This window comes from Nicotiana attenuata, chromosome 6, assembly GCF_001879085.1.
Source record: "Nicotiana attenuata strain UT chromosome 6, NIATTr2, whole genome shotgun sequence".
Lineage (NCBI taxonomy): Eukaryota > Viridiplantae > Streptophyta > Magnoliopsida > Solanales > Solanaceae > Nicotiana > Nicotiana attenuata.
The window spans coordinates 1,737,693-1,757,087 of NC_031994.1; the positions used below are offsets into that span (position 1 = coordinate 1,737,693).

General features: G+C 42.0%; 1 protein-coding gene across 1 annotated transcript; it reads left to right on the plus strand.

The window, feature by feature from the left end:
* Nucleotides 5,409-17,664, plus strand: LOC109227572. The gene is made up of 6 exons (XM_019392772.1): nt 5,409-5,483; nt 5,646-5,764; nt 15,405-15,523; nt 15,625-16,644; nt 17,031-17,307; nt 17,394-17,664. The coding sequence occupies exons 1-6, from the start codon at nt 5,409-5,411 to the stop codon at nt 17,662-17,664; spliced, it is 1,881 nt and encodes a 626-aa protein (XP_019248317.1).

The following is a 19,395-nucleotide window of genomic DNA, read 5'->3' on the forward strand; positions in this document are numbered from 1 at the left end:
CTCGTAGGGTTCTTTGCTGGAGGGAGACGAGGAAGACCGGGGGGGGTGTTTGGACTGGGTGGGGGGGTCTAGTTCCGACAACTATATATTGAGTGGGGGTTGAGTTCCTGTCCGTTGGATCTTGTTGATCCAACGGTTGAGATGGGAAAGCTCAAACGGAGTTGTTTGGTTAGGCATGGAGACCGGACCGGGTTCTGGGGAGGATTATGGGCTGGCATGAACGGGTTTGGACGGGTTTCAAGGGAAGAGTGTTTGGTCCTGGGGGTGAATTCAATTAAAGAGCCCAAAAATTAAACTATCTCTTGTGTTTAAAACTTTTTCTTTGTTTTTTCAAATTCAAATTTTCTTTTCTTTCAAAATTAAAAATAAAACCTAAATTAAATCCTAAACCAAATTATCCCACCAAATTAGATTAATTACTCAAAATAATATTTACAACAACTAATTAATTTCCGAATTAAAAGAAAGTACAAAATTTAAAGTTAAAAAAAATGCAAAATGAGTCCTTTTTGTGATTTTAATCATTTTTATAAGACAACTAAATTGCTAATTAACCTAAAAATGTAAGATTAAATCCTAAATGCAAATGCAATGTATTTTTGTATTTTCATGAATTAAATAAAATAAACGTGCACAGACAAATGCAAGCAATTAACAAAAAATGCTACAAAAATCCACGAAATTGCAAACATTGGGAAAAATTTGTTTTGTTTGAATTTATGAGAATAACTCATATAGGGCAAAAATCACGTGCTCACAATTACTACAAGGAGCAAGACTCAACTCAGAGCAACTCTAAACCGCTACAAGGATGACAATGTGTAACAAACCGAATAGCAACCAAACCAACTAGCTATATTGATTCACTGAACGGACTTACAAATACTGAAAATTGCAATGAAACAGTAAAGGATAATTGAGAGATAACATAGAGGGATGAGAGGGCAAAAATACACCATAGAAGAACGGAGATGAGAAGCTTAGATGTAGAGCAAGGAGATGAGAGGAACAAATATATTCTTCTTCAACAATAGGCATAATCCCCAAAATCACCGACCACTACTCTGTTTAATAGAACTGTTCTTGGGCTCATTACTCAACCTGGATCCCAAATTAGCCTGGCCATATTACTTGTTCTTATCCCAATAGCTCTTCTTCAGCCCAATAGTTATTTGTGTGTTAATATCCTTGCTGGGCTGGGGTTGATTCATAACAATACTCCCGTCCTCAATAAGAACCTTGTCCTCAAGGTTCAAGTTAAGAACAAGGATACTCACAAGCTTCCAACCAACAATATCAATACTAAGGCATTCATTATGTCTAAAGGAAAATATAGGATCCCGCGCACCTTTAGCGAACCATTCTAAACCATGTCCTTTGTGGCTCTCGAACATTAGCAATGTTATCAACTTGAGTGTCATCCTAACTTGCCCTGCATATTGACATAATCTTGCTTGCCCTCTTCGCGAAGCAGTTAGCGGCAAGCGAAATGATTGAATCAAGGCAAACTTTCCAGAAGCAAATTCCCACAAAAGCAACCCATGTAATGTGATAAGCAAACCATCAATTTGCCTCAAACACCTTAGTATCCTTTCCTTAGTCACCTTTAGAGCCATCAGTATATTTTCTGTTGAGTAATGTCCATCAAGGATGGTATTGTACAACACCTCTTTTGGAACATGCCCCTTGTTAGATATGTTTGTCAACACCCACTCAGCGTCATCACATTTCGCAAGTTTCAGCAGAATATGCATCCTATACACGGCAGTTCTTGACATTATACCATTTAATCTCATTTCTTCCTTCAAAATGAGTGCTTCTTCTATATTATCATTCTTGAAAAGCCCATGAATGCATATACTATAAGAGAGAATATGATGACATGTAGTTGTAGTTGCCCTTACCCTCAGGTATTGTGTAGTTTCCACATAAAACCCATTTGAAAGCTCTATTATGCTTGAATCCTCTTTGACCTTCTTCTGTGACGACCCAAAGGGTCATCACCTATTTTTTTATTTATTCCATGCTTCCGAGGCCTTGAAAACCTCATTTGGGGTTGCCTTGATTTGCGTGCACAGTCCGGGCGCGTAGCCGGAAAGCTTAAATATGAATTCTATGAGAAAAATGCTAAATTTTGATATTAAATTGATTAAATTTGACTTTTGTCAACATTTTGGGTAAACGGATCCGGACCCGTGATTTGACGGTCCCGGAGAGTCCGTAGGAAAATATGGGATCTGGGCGTATGCCCGGAATCGAATTCCGAGGTCCCAACCCCGAGAAATGAATTTTTGAGTAAAATTGTTTTTCTGAAATTACTAAGGAAAATTGAAATGAAAATTGGTTAGAACGTGTTGGTGTCGGGCCCGTATTTTGGTTCCGGTGCCCGGTACAGGTCTTATATGTGGTTTAAGATACTTCTGTGAAGTTTGGTTGAAATCGGACGTCGTTTGACGTGTTTCGGACTTAAAACTCTAAATTTGAAAGTTTATGAAGTTTGAGGAAAAACTTGTGATTTTGAGGTTTGATTCGTTGTTTTTGATGTTATTTTGGCGATTTGATTGCCCGGTTAAGTTCGTAGGATGTTGTTGAGTTAGTGTATGTGTTTGGTTAGGAGCCCCGAGGGCTCGGGAGTGTTTCGGGATGGTTTTTGACTTAGAAAGATTGCAGGTTTTTGCTTCAGCTGTGCAGGTCCCATTTTGTTCTTCGCGTTCGCGACGCATCCTTCGCGTTCGCGATGGCTATGAGTTCACCCTTTATTGCGTTCGCATACCTGCCCCGCGTTCGCGTAGAGTCATTTGACTCTGAGGACTCAGCCCTCTTTTACTCTTCGCGTTCGCATCTACCTACTCGCGAACGCGTAGTGTTGCAGATCCCCTTACTCGTGTTCGCGTTAAGGGTCCACGCGTTCGCGTAGACCAAGTTCTGTACCCCCAGCCTTTTCTCTTCGCGTTCGCAGCCTTCCCATCGCGAACGCGATGCCCAGCCCAGATTACCCTTCGCGACGCAACCATCCTTCCGCGAACGCGAAGGGCAATTTTGCCCGGTTATATTTTAATTTCCAGAACAGTGTAGTTACGGGATTTTCATAAAAACACACGAGCTCCTTCTTCTCCAAGGTCTTTAGGCGTCCATTGAAGTTCCCTTTCACCAAAACTTCTTGGGTTAGTAAATCTTAACTCATTTTCTTTATTTTCCATCAATATTTGTTGAGTTCCTAAGCCTAAAACATGTAATTTAGGGTAGAAATTGGGGAAAATGTGTAAAGTTAGGGCTTTTTACTTTTTATTGATTTAGACCTCGTTTTGGGGTCGAATTTGAGAACAAATTATATATTCGGCCTCGTGGGTGAATGGGGGATCTGATTTTGATCCGAACCTCGTGTTTTGACCAAGCGAGCCTGGGGGGCGATTTTGGGATTTTTAGAAAGAAAGCTTGGAAATCTATAATTAGACATTGGGTTTGATTTGCTTAGCATATATTGATATTATGAAGTCATTATTGTATAGATTCGATTGAGTTGGAGCCGAATTCGAGAGGGAAAGCGGTTGTTGTGGATTGATTTGGCAATGAAGTTGAGGTAAGTGTTTGGTTTAACCCTAGCTTGAGGGAATAGGAGTTGAGTCTTATTTGATACTTGCTAATTGTCGAGTACGATGTATAGACATGGTGACAAGTATCTATTCAATGGTGTCTAGCATGACCGTGAGTCCTTATTTTGCAAATAGTTGGGATTATGATTATATGTTCCATGCTTAATTGATGACTTCTGTATGTTGTAAAGATCTTGTGAAAGGAAATTGTGATCTTTAAACTTCGTGGAGCGTTGGCTCGAGTTAAAAATGCAAATTGTGAAGGTATATGAGATAAGTAAATCCTTGGAGCATTGGCTCAAGTGGTAATGTGAACTATGAGATGAAAGTGAAAGAAAGAGAAAGACTTAATGATTTATTCCCTTGCCGGGACGTAGTTGATTATTGATGTTGTGCCCTTGCCGGATTTTTAATTGTTTGCTTGTATTTCCTTGCCGGGATTTCCATTATTGTTTTATTATTTCCCTTGCCCTTGTTTGTGATTGTTGATTGGGTGAGGAAGAGTGTTAAAGCACGAAGGGTGATGTCGTGCATTGTTTGCTTCTTGTGAGGAAAGAGTGTAAAGCACGAAGGGTGATGCCGTGCATTGTTTGTTTATTGTGAGGAAAAGAGAGTAAAGCACGATGGGTGAAGCCGTGCCGCACGATGTGCCATTCCATGCCGATTCTATTGATTAGATGTGAGGTATGAGAGTAAAAGCACGAAGGGTGATGCCGTGCACGTTGATATACTATTGTTTAGGTGAGGATGAGAGTAAAAGCATGAAGGGTGATGCCGTGCACTTGTTGATCTCTGTTTCTTGTTGTTGTATGAGTTGTGTTTTTCCTTTGTATCAGTCAGTTTATACTTGAAACTGTTATCTCCCCACAGCATGTTCCCCTCCCATATTATTTACTTGTCTTGTATTTCGATTCCGCTGTATATATATAATTGCACAGGTTTATGTGGTAGTCCAGTCTAGCCTCGTCACTACTTCGCCGGGGTTAGGCTAGAAACTTACCAGCACATGGGGTCGGTTGTGCTGATACTACACTCTGTGCTATTTTGCACAGATCCAGGTTTCGGACAGCAGCAACAACAGCATTAGTGTGGGAGTAGGCCTTCAGTCCAGCGAGACCCGAGGTAGCGTTGCAGGCGTCCGCAGGCCCGGCGTCTCCCTTATCTTCTCTTTTAGTCAGTTATCTCATTGTGTCGAGACAAACAATTTGTGTTTCTTTCAGACGTTGTATTTAGTATTCTTAGCAGTTCGTGATTACAGTGACACCAGTCTTGGGTAGAGAATTTTGTTAAACTTTCCGCATTTCTATTCAGTTTTATAAAATGCTAAGACTTCCGCTTATTATTGAATTCTGTTGCTTTTATATTTTGTTGTTAATTGTTAAAATGTGTTAGATCTTTAATGGAAAGGTAATTAAAATTGGGTGGCCTAGCTCTCATTAGTAGGCGCCATCACGACTCCCGAGGGTGGGAAATCCGGGTCGTGACAAGTTGGTATCAGAGCTCTAGGTTGCATAGGTCTCACAACTCACGGACAAGCTTAGTAGAGTCTGAGGGATCGGTACGGAGACGTCCGTATTTATACCCCAGAGGCTACCGAGTTAGGAAAACTTTCACATTTGTTCTTTCTTATCGTGCGGTTTGGTTTCTCAATGCTAATTGAATTTCTACTCTGTTCTTTTGCAGATGGCGAGAACACGTGCTTCTTCATCTTCCTATCAGCAGTCCGAGCCCCAGGCAGCTCCCACTAGGGGCAGAGGACGAGGCCGTGGTAGAGGCCGAGGTAGGGGCAGAGCTCAACCCCGAACAGCAGCACCAATGGTGGAGCCTCAGGTCAACTTTGACGAGGAGGTTCCGGCCCCAGCCCCAGTAGTTCCGGTGGCCCCAGCTCAGGTCCCAGAGGGGTTTATTGCCACCCCAGTTCTTCAGGACGCTTTGGTCCGATTGGTGGGCCTCATGGAGAGTGTTACCCGAGCGGGTTTACTTCCTGTAGCACCAGCGGTCTCTCAGGCTGGAGGAGGGGCCCAGACTCCTGCTACTCGTACTCCGGAGCAGGTAGCTCCTCAGGTTCTGGCTCCACCAGTTCAGCCAGTTGGATCAGCTCAGCCGGGCGTGGTAGCCCAGGCAGGTGATGGGGCAGCCATGTCTGTCGATGCTTTATGGAGATTGGATAGGTTCACCAAGCTCTTTACTACTACTTTCAGTGGTGCACCCACCGAGGATCCTCAGGATTATTTGGACAGCTGCCACGAGGTTCTTCGGAACATGGGTATCGTTGAGTCCAATGGAGTTGACTTTGCTGCATTTCGCCTATCTGGATCCGCCAAGACTTGGTGGAGGGATTTCTGTTTAGCTAGACCAGCAGGGTCTCCAGCCTTGACCTGGGAGCAGTTCACGCATACATTTCTGGAGAAGTTTCTCCCTGTCACACAGCGTGAGGCCTATCGGACGCAGTTTGAGCGTCTCCATCAGGGATCTATGTCAGTCACCCAGTACGAGACCAGGTTTATTGAGTTGGCTCGCCATGCTACTGTCATACTCCCTACTGAGAGGGAGAGAGTGAGACGATTTATCGATGGACTCATCCAGCCTATTCGTCTTCAGATGGCCAGAGAGGCGGGGAGTGATATTACATTTCAGGAGGCGGCCAATGTGGCCTGGAGGATCGAGATGGTATTGCCACAGGGGGGTGGTCATAGAGCAGACAAGAGACCCTGTCAGTCAGGCCGATTCAGTGGTGCCTCATCTGGAGGTAGGGATTCTTATGATAGGGGTCAGCCTTCTAGGCCTTTCCAGTCAGCCCTCCAGGTTTCTCAGGGTGCCCTAGGTGATCGTGGTTTCCGTGGGCATTATTCCGATCAGCAGTCCCTCAGTGTACCGTCAGCTCCCATCAGTGCACCGCCACTTTAGAGTTTCCATGGAGGTCATTCAGGTCGCCAGGGTTCAGAGGGGTGTTATGAGTGTGGTGAGTATGTCACATCAGGAGAGCTTGCCCGAGATTGAGGGGTACTCAGTCGCAGCAGTAGGGTCCCCGTCCTATGATTCAGGCACCGGATGCTCCACAACCAGCTAGAGGTGGAGGTAGAGGCCATAGAGGTGGAGGTAGAGGCCATAGAGGTAGAGCTCAGACCACCAGGNGGTTTATTGAGTTGGCTCGCCATGCTACTGTTATACTCCCCACTGAGAGGGAGAGGGTGAGACAATTTATTGATGGACTCATCCAGCCTATTCGTCTCCAGATGGCCAGAGAGGCGGGGAGTGATATTACCTTTCAGGAGGCGGCCAATGTGGCCCGGAGGATCGAGATGGTATTGCCACAGGGGGTGGTCATAGAGCAGACAAGAGATCCCGTCAGTCAGGCCGATTCAGTGGTGCCTCATCTGGAGGCAGAGATTCTTATGATAGGGGTCAGCCTTTCTAGGCCTTTTCCAGTCAGCCCTCCAGGTTTCTCAGGGTGCCCTAGGTCGATCGTGGTTTCCGTGGGCATTATTCTGATCAGCAGCCATTCAGTGCACCGCCAGCTCCTATCAGTGCGCCGCCGCTTCAGAGTTTCCGTGGTGGTCATTCAGGTCGACAGGGCCAGCAGACTCAGCAGCCGAGGGCTTGTTACATTTGTGGTGACACGGGTCATATTGCCAGATTTTGCCCTCGAGCACCGAGCAGTTCTCAGCACCAGGGTTCTCGTGCCATGGTTCAGGCACCAACTGCTCCACAGACCACCCAGCCAGCTAGAGGTGAGGGTAGAGGTGCCAGAGGGGGAGGTAGAGGTCATAGAGGTGGAGCTCAGACCGCCAGATGTGGAGGCCAGCCAGTAGTAGGCCGTCCCAGAGAGGCAGATCAGAGTGGTGGGGCCCAGTCCCGATGTTATGCTCTTCAGGCTAGGCCTGAGGCAGAGGCTTCAGATGCGGTTATTACAGGTACGGTTCTGATTTGTGATAGAGATGCTTCAGTGTTGTTTGATCCGGGGTCTACGTATTCGTATGTGTCATCCTATTTTACCCCGTATTTGATCATGCCTAGTGATGCATTGGGTATTCCTGTTTATGTATCTACACCAGTGGGTGATTCTATTGTGGTCGATCGAGTTCATCGCTCTTGTGTTCGGGATTCCAGTGCTGAGGTTCCCTCTATCGATTCTGTGCCCGTTGTTTGTGAGTTCCCTGATGTTTTTCCTTCAGACCTGCCGGGCATGCCACCCGACAGGGATATTGATTTCTGCATTGATCTGATTCCGGGCACTCATCCCATTTCTATTCCGCCATATCGTATGGCCCCGCTGGAGTTGAAGGAGTTAAAGGGAGCAGTTGCAGGATTTGCTTGAGAAGGGTTTCATTAGACCCAGTGTGTTTCCTTGGGGTGCTCCAGTATTATTTGTCAAGAAGAAGGATGGGTCAATGAGGATGTGTATTGATTACCGGCAATTGAACAAGGTAACGGTCAAGAATAAGTATCCACTGCCGAGGATTGATGATTTGTTCGACCAGCTTCAGGGTGCCAGGGTATTTTCCAAGATTGACTTGCGATCTGGCTACCATCAGTTGAGGATTAGGGCATCTGATGTCCCTAAGACAGCTTTCCGCACTCGGTACGGGCATTATGAGTTTTTGGTTATGTCATTCGGGTTGACAAATGCCCCAGCAGCTTTCATGGACTTGATGAACCGAGTGTTCAGGCCTTATTTGGATTTATTCGTGATAGTGTTCATTGATGATATATTGATATATTCCCGCAGCCAGGAGGAGCACGAGCAGCACCTTAGAGTGGTTCTTCAGATTCTGAGGGATAGTCAGTTATATGCTAAGTTCTCGAAGTGTGAATTCTGGTTGGGTTCAGTTGCATTTCTGGGTCATGTTGTATCGGCATAAGGTATTTAGGTGGACCCGAAGAAGATAGAGGCAGTCAAGAACTGGCCTAGACCAGCATCAACTATAGAGATTCGGAGTTTCTTGGGGTTGGCAGGCTACTACAGACGGTTCGTGGAGGGATTTTCATCTATTGCAGCCCCGATGACCAGATTGACCCAGAAGGGTGCCCAGTTCAGATGGTCGAATGAGTGTGAGGCGAGCTTTTAGAAGCTCAAGACAGCTCTGACTACGACATCAGTGTTGGTTTTGCCCACAGGTTCAGGGCCTTATACAGTCTATTGTGATTCTTCCCGTGTTGGACTTGGAGCAGTGTTGATGCAGGATGGCAAGGTCATTGCCTATGCTTCGAGACAGTTGAAGATTCATGAGAAGAACTATCCAGTGCATGATCTAGAGTTGGCAGCCATTGTTCACGCGTTGAAGATCTGGAGGCATTATTTGTATGGCGTGGCATGTGAGGTGTTCACTGATCACAAGAGTCTTCAGTACTTGTTCAAGCAAAAGGAGTTGAATTTGAGGCAGAGGAGGTGGTTGGAGTTGTTGAAAGATTATGATGTCACCATTTTATATCACCCGGGGAAGGCCAATGTGGTGGCCGATGCTTTGAGTAGGAAGTCAGCTAGTATGGGCAGTCTTGCTTTTATTCCGGTCAGTCAGAGGCCGCTTGCTTTAGATGTTCAGGCTTTGGCCAATCGATTTGTGAGGTTGGATATTTCTGAGCCTAGCAGAGTATTAGCTTGCACAGTCGCTCGTTCTTCATTACTGGAGTGTATCCGTGATCGGTAGTTTGATGATCCCCATTTGTGTGTCCTTAGAGACACGGTGCAGCGAGGAGGTGCCAAGCAGGTTACATTGGATGCTGATGGAGTCTTGAGATTACAGGGGCGAGTTTGTGTGCCCAATGTGGATGGACTTCGGGAGTTGATCTTAGAGGAGGACAATAGTTCCCGATATTCTATTTATCCGGGCGCCGCGAAGATGTACCAGGATTTGCGGCAACATTATTGGTGGCGTAGAATGAAGAAGGATATTGTGGCATATATGGCGCGGTGTTTGAATTGTCAGCAGGTTAAGTATGAGCATCAGAGGCCTGGTGGTTTATTTCAGAGGATTGAGCTTCCCGAGTGGAAGTGGGAGAGGATCACTATGGACTTCGTTACTGGACTTCCGTTGACCCGGAAGAAGTTCGATGCAGTTTGGGTCATTGTTGATAGGCTGACCAAGTCAGCGCATTTCATTCCTGTGGCAGTCTCCTATTCATCGGAGAGGTTAGCTGAGATCTATATTCAGGAGATTGTTCGCCTTCATGGTGTGCCCGTATCTATCATTTCGGACCGGGGTACGCAGTTTACCTCGCGCTTCTGGAGAGCAGTTCAGCGAGAGTTGGGCATACGGGTCGAGTTGAGCACAGCATTCCATCCCCAGACGGACGGGCTGTCCGAGCGGACTATTCAGATTTTAGAGGACATGCTCCGAGCTTGTGTTATTGACTTTGGAAGTTCGTGGGATCAGTTTTTGCCTTTAGCGGAGTTTGCCTACAACAACAGCTACCAGTCGAGCATCCAATTGGCTCCTTATGAGGCTTTATATGGTAGGCGGTGTCGGTCTCCGGTTGGATGGTTTGAGCCGGGAAAGGCTCGGTTGTTGGGTACAGATTTGGTTCAGGAGCCTTGGACAAGGTCAAGATCATTCAGGATAGGCTTCGTTCAGCTCAGTCTAGGCAAAAGAGCTATGCAGATCGTAAGGATCGAGATGTAGCTTTCATGGTTGGTGAGCGGGTATTGCTCCGAGTGTCGCCTATGAAAGGCGTGATGAGATTTGGGAAGAAAGGAAAGCTTATCCCTAGGTTCATTGGTCCGTTTGAGATTCTTGATCGAGTGGGAGAGGTGGCTTATAGACTTGCATTGCCGCCTAGCTTATCAGCCGTTCATCCAGTTTTTCATGTATCCATGCTTCGGAGGTATCACGGCGATCCAGCTCACGTGTTAGATTTCAGCACTCTCCAGTTGGACAAGGGCTTGTCTTATGAGGAGGAGCCGGTAGCTATTCTGGACCGGCAGGTTCGTCAGTTGAGATCCAAGAGTTTTCCTTCCGTTCGTGTTCAGTGGAGAGGTCAGCCTCCCGAGGCATCGACCTGGGAGTCCGAGTCTGATTTGCGGAGTCGTTATCCTTATCTTTTCCTCGACTCAGGTACTTCTTTCTTTTGTCCATTAGAGGACGAACGGTTGTTTTAGAGGTGGAGAATGTGACGACCAAAGGGTCATCACCTGTTTTCCTATTTATTCCGTGCTTCCGAGGCCTTGAAAACCTCATTTGGGGTTGCCTCGATTTGCATGCACAATCCGGGCGCGTAGCCGGAAAGCTTAAATATGAATTCTGTGAGAAAAATGCTAAATTTTGATATTTAATTGATTAAATTTGACTTCGGTCAATATTTTGGGCAAACGGACCCGGACCCGTGATTTGACGGTCCTGGAGGGTCCGTAGGAAAATATGGGACTTGGGCGTATGCCCGAAATCGAATTCCGAGGTCCCAAGCCCAAGAAATGAATTTTTGTGTGAAATTGTTTTTTGGAAATAATTAAGGAAATTGGAAATGAAATTTGATTAAAAGACTATGGTATCGGGCCCGTATTTTGGTTCCGGCGCCCGGTACAAGTCTTATATATGGTTTAAGCGCTTTCTGTAAAGTTTGGTTGAAAACGGACGTCGTTTGACGTGTTTCGGACTTAAAACTCTAAATTTGAAAGTTTATGAAGTTTGAGGAAAAACTTGTGATTTTGAGGTTTGATTCGTTGTTTTTGATGTTATTTTGGCGATTTGATCGCCCGGTTAAGTTCGTAGGGTGTTGTCGAGTTAGTGTATGTGTTTGGTTAGGAGCCCCGAGGGCTCGGGAGTGTTTCGGAGGTGTTTCGGGATGGTTTTTGACTTAGAAAGATTGCAGGTTTTGCTTCAGCTGTGCATGTCCCTTTTTGTTCTTCGCGTTCGCGACGCATCCTTCGCGTTCGCGATGGCTATGAGTTCTCCCTTCATCGCGTTCGCATACTTGCCCCGCGTTCGCGTAGAGTCATTTGACTCTGAGGACTCAGCCCACTTTTACTCTCTTCACATTCGCATCTACCTACTCGCGAACGCGTAGTGTTGCAGATCCCCTTCCTCGCGTTCGCGTTCGCGTTAGGGTCCACGCGTTCGCGTAGACCAAGTTCTGGACCCCCAGCCTCTCCTCTTCGCGTTCGCAGACTTCCCATCGCGAACGCGATGCCCTGCCCAGATTACCCTTCGCGAACGCGTCTCTCTTTCCGCGAACGCGAAGGGCAATTTTTCCCAGTTATATTTTTAATTTCCAGAACAGTGTAGTTACGGGAATTTCATAAAAACACACGAGCTCCTTCTTCTCCAAGGTCTTTAGGCGTCCATTGAAGCTCCCTTTCACCAAAACTTCTTGGGTTAGTAAATCTTAACTCGTTTTCTTGGGGGGACTATCTGTATTGGGAAAAATAATATTTATATGTAAAGGTGACGTGTCAAGACACGTGGATTGGTCAAATGGTCAAAGAATTGCAATTAGCTAAGAGTCATGAGTTACAACAGATACGAGTAAAGAAAGAGGAAGAGGCACGGGACATCAGACAAGTAACACGGCGCCCGTACCTATTTAAGTCATTTATATCCGAGAATCAGAAGGAATGAATCTGACAATAGAAAAGAGTGCAGATACGGCATTTAATGAGTATTAAATGCTGAATACGTTAGAGAATATATTTTGAATGTAATGATTGTGCAACGTAGCATTCAATGTCTTTAATTACTCATAATAGCCTCATTATGACTTGAGCAAAACGTATATTCTCAAAAGTACCTATAAAAAGGAGATATATAATCAGTTGTAAGGACACGAAAAATCATCTGAATATACTTTGGTTTACTTGCTTTATTCAATATATTCTGGCTATTCAAATTATTCTCTTTTATATATTCTTGCGTAATCAGTAACCGTCACTACAAAAAAAATTGTCAAATTGTGGCGGTTTATTTATGGGGGTCATAAAAAACTCCCACTATACATTTGTTTTGTGGCGTTTGAGCCAACCCCCACAAAATAGTTCTTATTGTAGCGGTTTAAAAGTGGGGGTTATAACAGACCCCTACTATATATTTAATTTGTGGCGTTTGTTCCAACCTCCTTAATTTTTTTCTTATTATGGCAGTTTTTTGTGAAGGTTTTTGATGACCTCCACAAATATATCAATTTCAACTGTTTGAGAAATTGTTGCAATTCGATAGAAATTAATGATTTGACTCATGCAAATTTTTAGTATTTTTTTCCACCTTATTTCTTTAAAATTTAATCAAATTACGTATTATAGTTAAAACAACTGCGAATTAATGCAATTTACATCAATACTATACCTTCTAGTTTGTAATCTTTTTCTCCTCCCTTTCTTCAACTGCAAAAAGAAGATATGAGGTCTTTCATGTTCTCTCTATGTCTTACTCGCTAGTTTTTCATTTATTGTCTTTGTGCATTTCTATAATTCATCTCTTTATCTTTAGCAAAAAATAAATATACATCTATTTCATTTCTTCCTCATAGATTTTTTATTATATTATACGAAATGTCTACCCATAAATACTAAACATAATTTCTAACCATGTGAGTATCGTGAACCTTTAGGTGCAAAAAACGAATGTGACTGGCGTTGGACCACGACATTGGATAACAAAAGAATAATGCAAAATGAGCCATCACAAAAGTTGAGGTGTGGCTCAACAAAAGCAAGGAATGAACGGTGATTCAAGCTAGTCTCACCGTCACAAGTGATACTTGTCTCCAAAGAAGAAGACAAATATATAGAGAATTGAATATATCAGGTACTCACTGAGTCTCACTGAACAAAATGTAGGGTCAACGAGGCCTAATATAAACGAAAAAATATGCTTTAGGTTAACCATAAATAATATTTGCATTCATAGGTAACGACTACACATCAGATGAACAACAGTTGCAGGAGAGACATCCAAGTATTTTAATTATCCACATAAACATTTAATTTTTTTATTTTGCTTGAGATAATTTAAATTTTAAAGGGGTATAGATAATTGCAATACTTAGCATGCGAATTTTCTTTATTTTTATCATAGCAGGCATTCTACGTTCAAATAGTATTTTCAAAGGCGGGTGTGTGAGGCGAGCCATTTTACTACGGGACGATGTGTAAGCCCCATATATCTTTAATATTTTTTAATAAGAAATTACGCATAAATAGAAAGTCTATTAAAGTTTAAGAAATTTAAAAAGAAAATAAAGAACTCATACAAAAATATCTAGTATGTTTTTACAAATATAAATAATACAATAGTGTTAAAGTTGATGTGAGATACAACTATAATGTCTTAATTTTCAAACAATTAGAAAATTATAATTTCTTTAAAATATATGAAGATATATTTTACCTGCCTAAAAGTAATTAATCAAGAAAGTTCATTAATACTATAATTTACAAGATTACTCCTTCATGTATATACAAAATTACTTTCAAAGAGCAAAACAATAAAAGCCTAATATATAGTTTAAGACATGAAGACCAATAACAATAAGATACAAATTTTGATTATCTAATTTAGAAGAAATAGTCTAATGATATTCACACTCACAAATGTTATCAATTAGTAAATTTGACTCATGCAAATTTTTAGTTATTTTTTTCACCTTATTTCTTTAAAATTTAATCAAATTACGTATTTTAGTTAAAACAACTACGAATTAATGCAATTTACATCAATATCTATACCTTCTAGTTTGTAATCTTTTTCTTCTCACTTTCTTCAACTACAAAAAGAAGATATGAGGTCTTTCATGATCTCTCTATGTCTTACTCGTGTCATGTACTTGTTTAATTGTGTAATTGTGCCCGAGGGGCGGATCTTCTATGCTTATCTGTTCTAATTGCTTGCGTTCAATTGCTTAACTGTTGAAAAGCCATTTTTGAAGAAGTTTAAACTGAGCTAAGGTGCTTAAGAGATTTCACAGCTTCATTGCTTCTTGCTGGTTTTGTACTGCTTCTATACAGCATGTTGACGTACTCTTCGTGATTTCCTATTACTGAGTCTTCATTTATTTTTATTACTCACTGAGTTGGAAGTATTCACTTTACTCCCTGCACCTTGTGTGCAGATTCAGATATTTCCGAACCCGGTAGCGGGTATTGGTTGCTCAGAGGTAGAGTCATCAGAGTTTAGCAAGGTAGCTTCCCGACGTTCGCAGCACTGCTTTTCCCCCTCTCGATTTCATTAGACTGTATTTAGTATATTTTTTACTTTAGTTGTATTCGGACCTTAGTAGATGCTCATGACTGGTGACACCCCGATATCGGGTTGTGTTGGTTTTTATTTCCGCAAATTATACTGTTAAGTGCTCATTTTGGGATTTTATTTCCGATTAAAGACTTAGTAGTTATTGGTTTAGTTGTTTAAAGTAAATTGGAGGTGTGTCGGCTGGCCTTGTCTTCACGAGAGACGCCATCACGACCGGGTTGGGATTTAGGGTCGTGACAACTCGCTTGTTTTTCATTTATTGTCTTTGTACATTTCTATAATTCGTCTCTTTATCTTTAGCAAAAAATAAATAGACATCTATTTCATTTCTTCCTCATAGGTTTTTTATTTATAGATTATACGAAATGTCGATCCATAAATACTAAACATAATTTCTAACCACGTGAGTATCGTGAACCTTTAGGTGCAAAAAAAGAATGTGACTGGCGTTGGACCACGACATTGGTAACAAAAGAATAATGCAAAATGAGCCATCAAAAAAGTTAGAGGTGTGGCTCAATAAAAGTAATCCTATTACTTTTAGGATATACTTCTTAAAAATTCCTATTACTAATTTAATTTGAAAACGTATGATAATCTCCTATTACTAATTTAATTTGAGAATGTATTATAGGCACCAAATGATTGAAGTAGGGATATCTCAACCATTGGACTCAAATGAAATATCAAATGAGGGGCATAGGGAGGTTGTAGTGACTTTCATGATTTTCTCAAAGATAGAAGTGAAACACTGTATGAAGGCAGCAAGTTCACAAAGCTAGAGTTTTTTATAAAATTGTATCATATAAAGGTCTATTGTGGATTAAGTGACAAGGCAATGACTATGATACTAGATTTGTTGAGAGATGCATTTGAAGATGCAAAGTTACCTCCTTCCTTTTATGAGGCCAAAAAAACCATTAGCAAACTTGGCCTTGACTATACCAAGATACCTGCATGTCCAAATAATTGTATGCTATACTGGGAAGGTGATTCAGAATTGGAAGCATGTAAGCATTGTGGTACATCTAAATGGAATCCTAACAAGAAAAAAAAGCAAGCTGCAAAGGTTTTGCGTTATTTTCCATTGAAAGCAAGATTGCAACAATTATTTATGTGTTGTAAGACTGCTGAACATATGAGATGGCATGCTTTAGGCAATAATGCTGATGGGTTGATGAGGCATCCAAGGGATGGTGAGGCATGGAAGACATTTGATCGGACTCATTCTGAATTTGCTTCGGATCCTCGAAACGTTCGCTTAGGCCTTGCTAGTGATGGTTTCAGTCCTTTTGGAACAATGAGTACTACATATAGTATTTGGCCAGTCTTCTTGATTCCATACAATCTACCTCCTTGGATGTGTATGAAGCACACCTCCTTCATCTTATCAATGATCATTCCAGGGAAGCACATGCCTGGAAATAATATAGATGTGTACTTACAACCCCTCGTGAAGGAATTACACGAGTTATGGAATGATGGTGTAGAAACGTTTGACTCATCATTGAATGAAAATTTTAGAATGCATGCAGCTCTTATGTGGACAATCAGTGACTTTCCTGGATTAGGTATCTTATCTGGATGGAACACACATACTGGTTTTGCCAGCCCAACTTGTAACTTTGACACAGAACCTTGTCGTCTTCGTCATAGTAAAAAGTGGTGCTTTATGGGCCATCGACGTTTTCTGAGAAGAAATCACAGGTTTAGGTTGAATCGAGTACGCTTTAATGGAAGCACAGAGGAGCGAAATCCACCATTAAAATTGTCAGGGTCTGCCATTTTGAGACAAATTGAAGAAGGGAGAGGAGCAGAGTTGAATTGTAGAGGGAAAAGATCTAGACGAGCAACTAAGCAATGGAACAAGAGAAGTATATTCTTTGAACTTCCTTATTGGAAATCTAATTTGTTGCGTCATAATCTAGACTTTATGCATATTGAAAAAAATATATGTGACAATATATATACATTGCTCCATGATAAATCGAAATCAAAAGATAATATTAATGCCCAAAAGGATCTAAAAGAAATGGGCATAAGGCGTGATCTTTGGCCGGATGATAGTGGAAAATATCACCTTGCTGTGTTTTCACTTATGACTGATAAAAAAGGAAGCTGGACACTAAAAAGTTGTTCCTTACAACTTTGAAGAATATTAAAGTACCAGATGGCTACTCAAGTAACATTTCTAGCAGTGTTGATTTGGTACAAAAAAAGATTTTTGGGTTGAAAAGTCATGATTTCCATATTATTTTAGAGCAATTGCCACCATTGGCGATTCGCAATGTGCTGCCCGACCATGTAGTTGCAGTTTTGGTGGACTTCTGCTCATTTTTCAAAGCCCTTTCTAGCAAAACCTTGAATGTTTCAGAGCCTGATAAGCTCCAAGAGCACATTGAAAGCACACTTTGCCATCTGGAGATACTATTTCCTCCAGCATTCTTTACAGTAATGGTTCATTTGTCTGTCCATCTAGCAGAGGAAGCAAAACTCGGAGGTCCAGTGCATCATCGAAACATGTATCCCGTCGAGAGGTAAAACATTAACATTTCTAATTTGAAGATACTTGCATTCTGGTCACTTGAATTAGTTTGTACACTTATGGCCTATTATTTTATAGGGAGTTGGGACATTTTAAGTCCTTTGTACGGAATAAAGCACAACCAGAGGGTTCTATAGCTGAGGGTTACTTAGCCGAAGAGTCTCTTACCTTTTGTTCTCGGTATATTGAGGATATTGAGACAAGATTCAATAGACCTAGGCGTGTTCGTGATGACCCAAATGTCACTGAGCCTTCTGGAACGTCCTCTATATTTCCTCAATTAGGTAAACCTGCATCAGCTTCGATTACATTTCCTTTAACTGATATGCAGAAACTACAAGCTCATTGATATGTGCTTCTGAATTGTGCAATAGTCACGCCATTTGTTGAGTGAGTAACTCATACAAACTTTATATTCTTTATCATTGTAATGTTTGAGTAGGCTAGTCTTGTTCTTTAACATGTAATTATTTCATATAGTGAGTTTAGACAGTACATAAGAAGGAGTTCAAGAAGAAGACCTTCACCTACAGAGATAGAGAGGAGAGTTAATAAAGAGTTTGTTGATTAGTTCCAAAAGCGGGTGAGTGAGTAATCATTAGTTATTGTTTACATTTGGTTTGAATGAGCAAACTTCACTAAGACAATTTTGTTTTGATTTAGATTATGAATCCAGACACAATAGATACAATGTCTATTGATCTAAAGTTTCTCGCACGAGGTCCATCGGTAGTTGCAAGACGTTTTACTGCATATAACATCAATGGGTCCAAATTTCGAACTTTGGCTCGAGAAGAAGGTCTAAGAACACAGAATAGTGGAGTTTTCTTAACTTCTAAAACATCATGTGTTGCAAGTAGTATTGACGGAAATTTAAGGCAAGCAGAGTTACCATATTATGGGAAGTTAGAAGATATTCTCGAGATTAATTATTATGGTCGATTCAAGGTTGTTCTTTTCAAATGTAGATGGACTGATACTGCTCGAGATAGAGGGTATAAAAAGGATCGTTGGAACTTAAATTGTGTTAATTTTGATTGATTGATTCATACCGGTGAACGTGAAGAACATGAGCCTTACATCGAAGCTTCTCAAGCACAAATGGTGTACTATGTGGATGATGTTGCCAATAAAGGGTGGAGTGTTTCTATGCATCTAAAGCCAAGAGATCTGTATGATATGGGAGAAGAAGTAGTGGAAGATGAAGTATATGAGAATGAACCATACCAAGAGCAAGAACTCGANTATTGATTACATGTGAGGTATGAGAGTAAAATCACGAAGGGTGATGCCGTGCACGTTGATATACTATTGTTTGGGTGAGGATGAGAGTAAAAGCACGAAGGTGATGCCGTGCACTTGTTGATCTCTGTTTCTTGTTGTTGTATGAGTTGTGTTTTTCCTTCGTATCTGTCAGTTTATACTTGAAACTGTTATCTCCCCACAGCATGTTCCCCTCCCATATTATTTACTTGTCTTGTATTTCGATTCCGCTATATATATATAATTGCACAAGTTTATGTGGTAGTCCAGTCTAGCCTCGTCACTACTTCGCCGGGGTTAGGCTAGACACTTACCAGCACATGGGGTCGGTTGTGCTGATACTACATTCTGTGCTATTCTGCACAGATCCAGGTTTCGGACAGCAGCAGCAGCAGCATTAGTGTGGGAGTAGGCCTTCAGTCCAGCGAGACCCGAGGTAGCCTTGGAGGCGTCCGCAGGCCCGACGTCTCCCTTATCTTCTCTTTTAGTCAGTTATCTCATTGTGTCGAGACAAACAGTTTGTGTTTCTTTCAGATGTTGTATTTAGTATTCTTAGCAGTTCGTGAGTACAGTGACACCGGTCTTGGGTAGAGAATTTTGTTAAACTTTCCGCATTTCTATTCAGTTTTATAAAATGTTAAGACTTCCGCTTATTATTGAATTCTGTTGCTTTTATATTTTGCCGTTAATGGTTAAAGTGTGTTAGATCATTATTGGAAAGGTTATTAAAATTGGCTGGCCTAGCTCTCATTAGTAGGCGCCATCACGACTCCCGAGGGTGGGAAATCCGGATCGTGACATCTTCATACAAAGCTTA

Excerpts from the sequence above, each read along its gene's own strand:
- LOC109227572 (XM_019392772.1), top strand. The coding sequence starts at position 5,409 with ATGGTGGAGCCTCAGGTCAACTTTGACGAGGAGGTTCCGGCCCCAGCC. Across the intron at positions 5,484-5,645 it reads TTCCGGTGGCCCCAGCTCAG|GTAGCTCCTCAGGTTCTGGC; the intron begins GTCCCAGAGGGG and ends ACTCCGGAGCAG. Across the intron at positions 16,645-17,030 it reads TAAGCAATGGAACAAGAGAA|AGCAATTGCCACCATTGGCG; the intron begins GTATATTCTTTG and ends ATATTATTTTAG.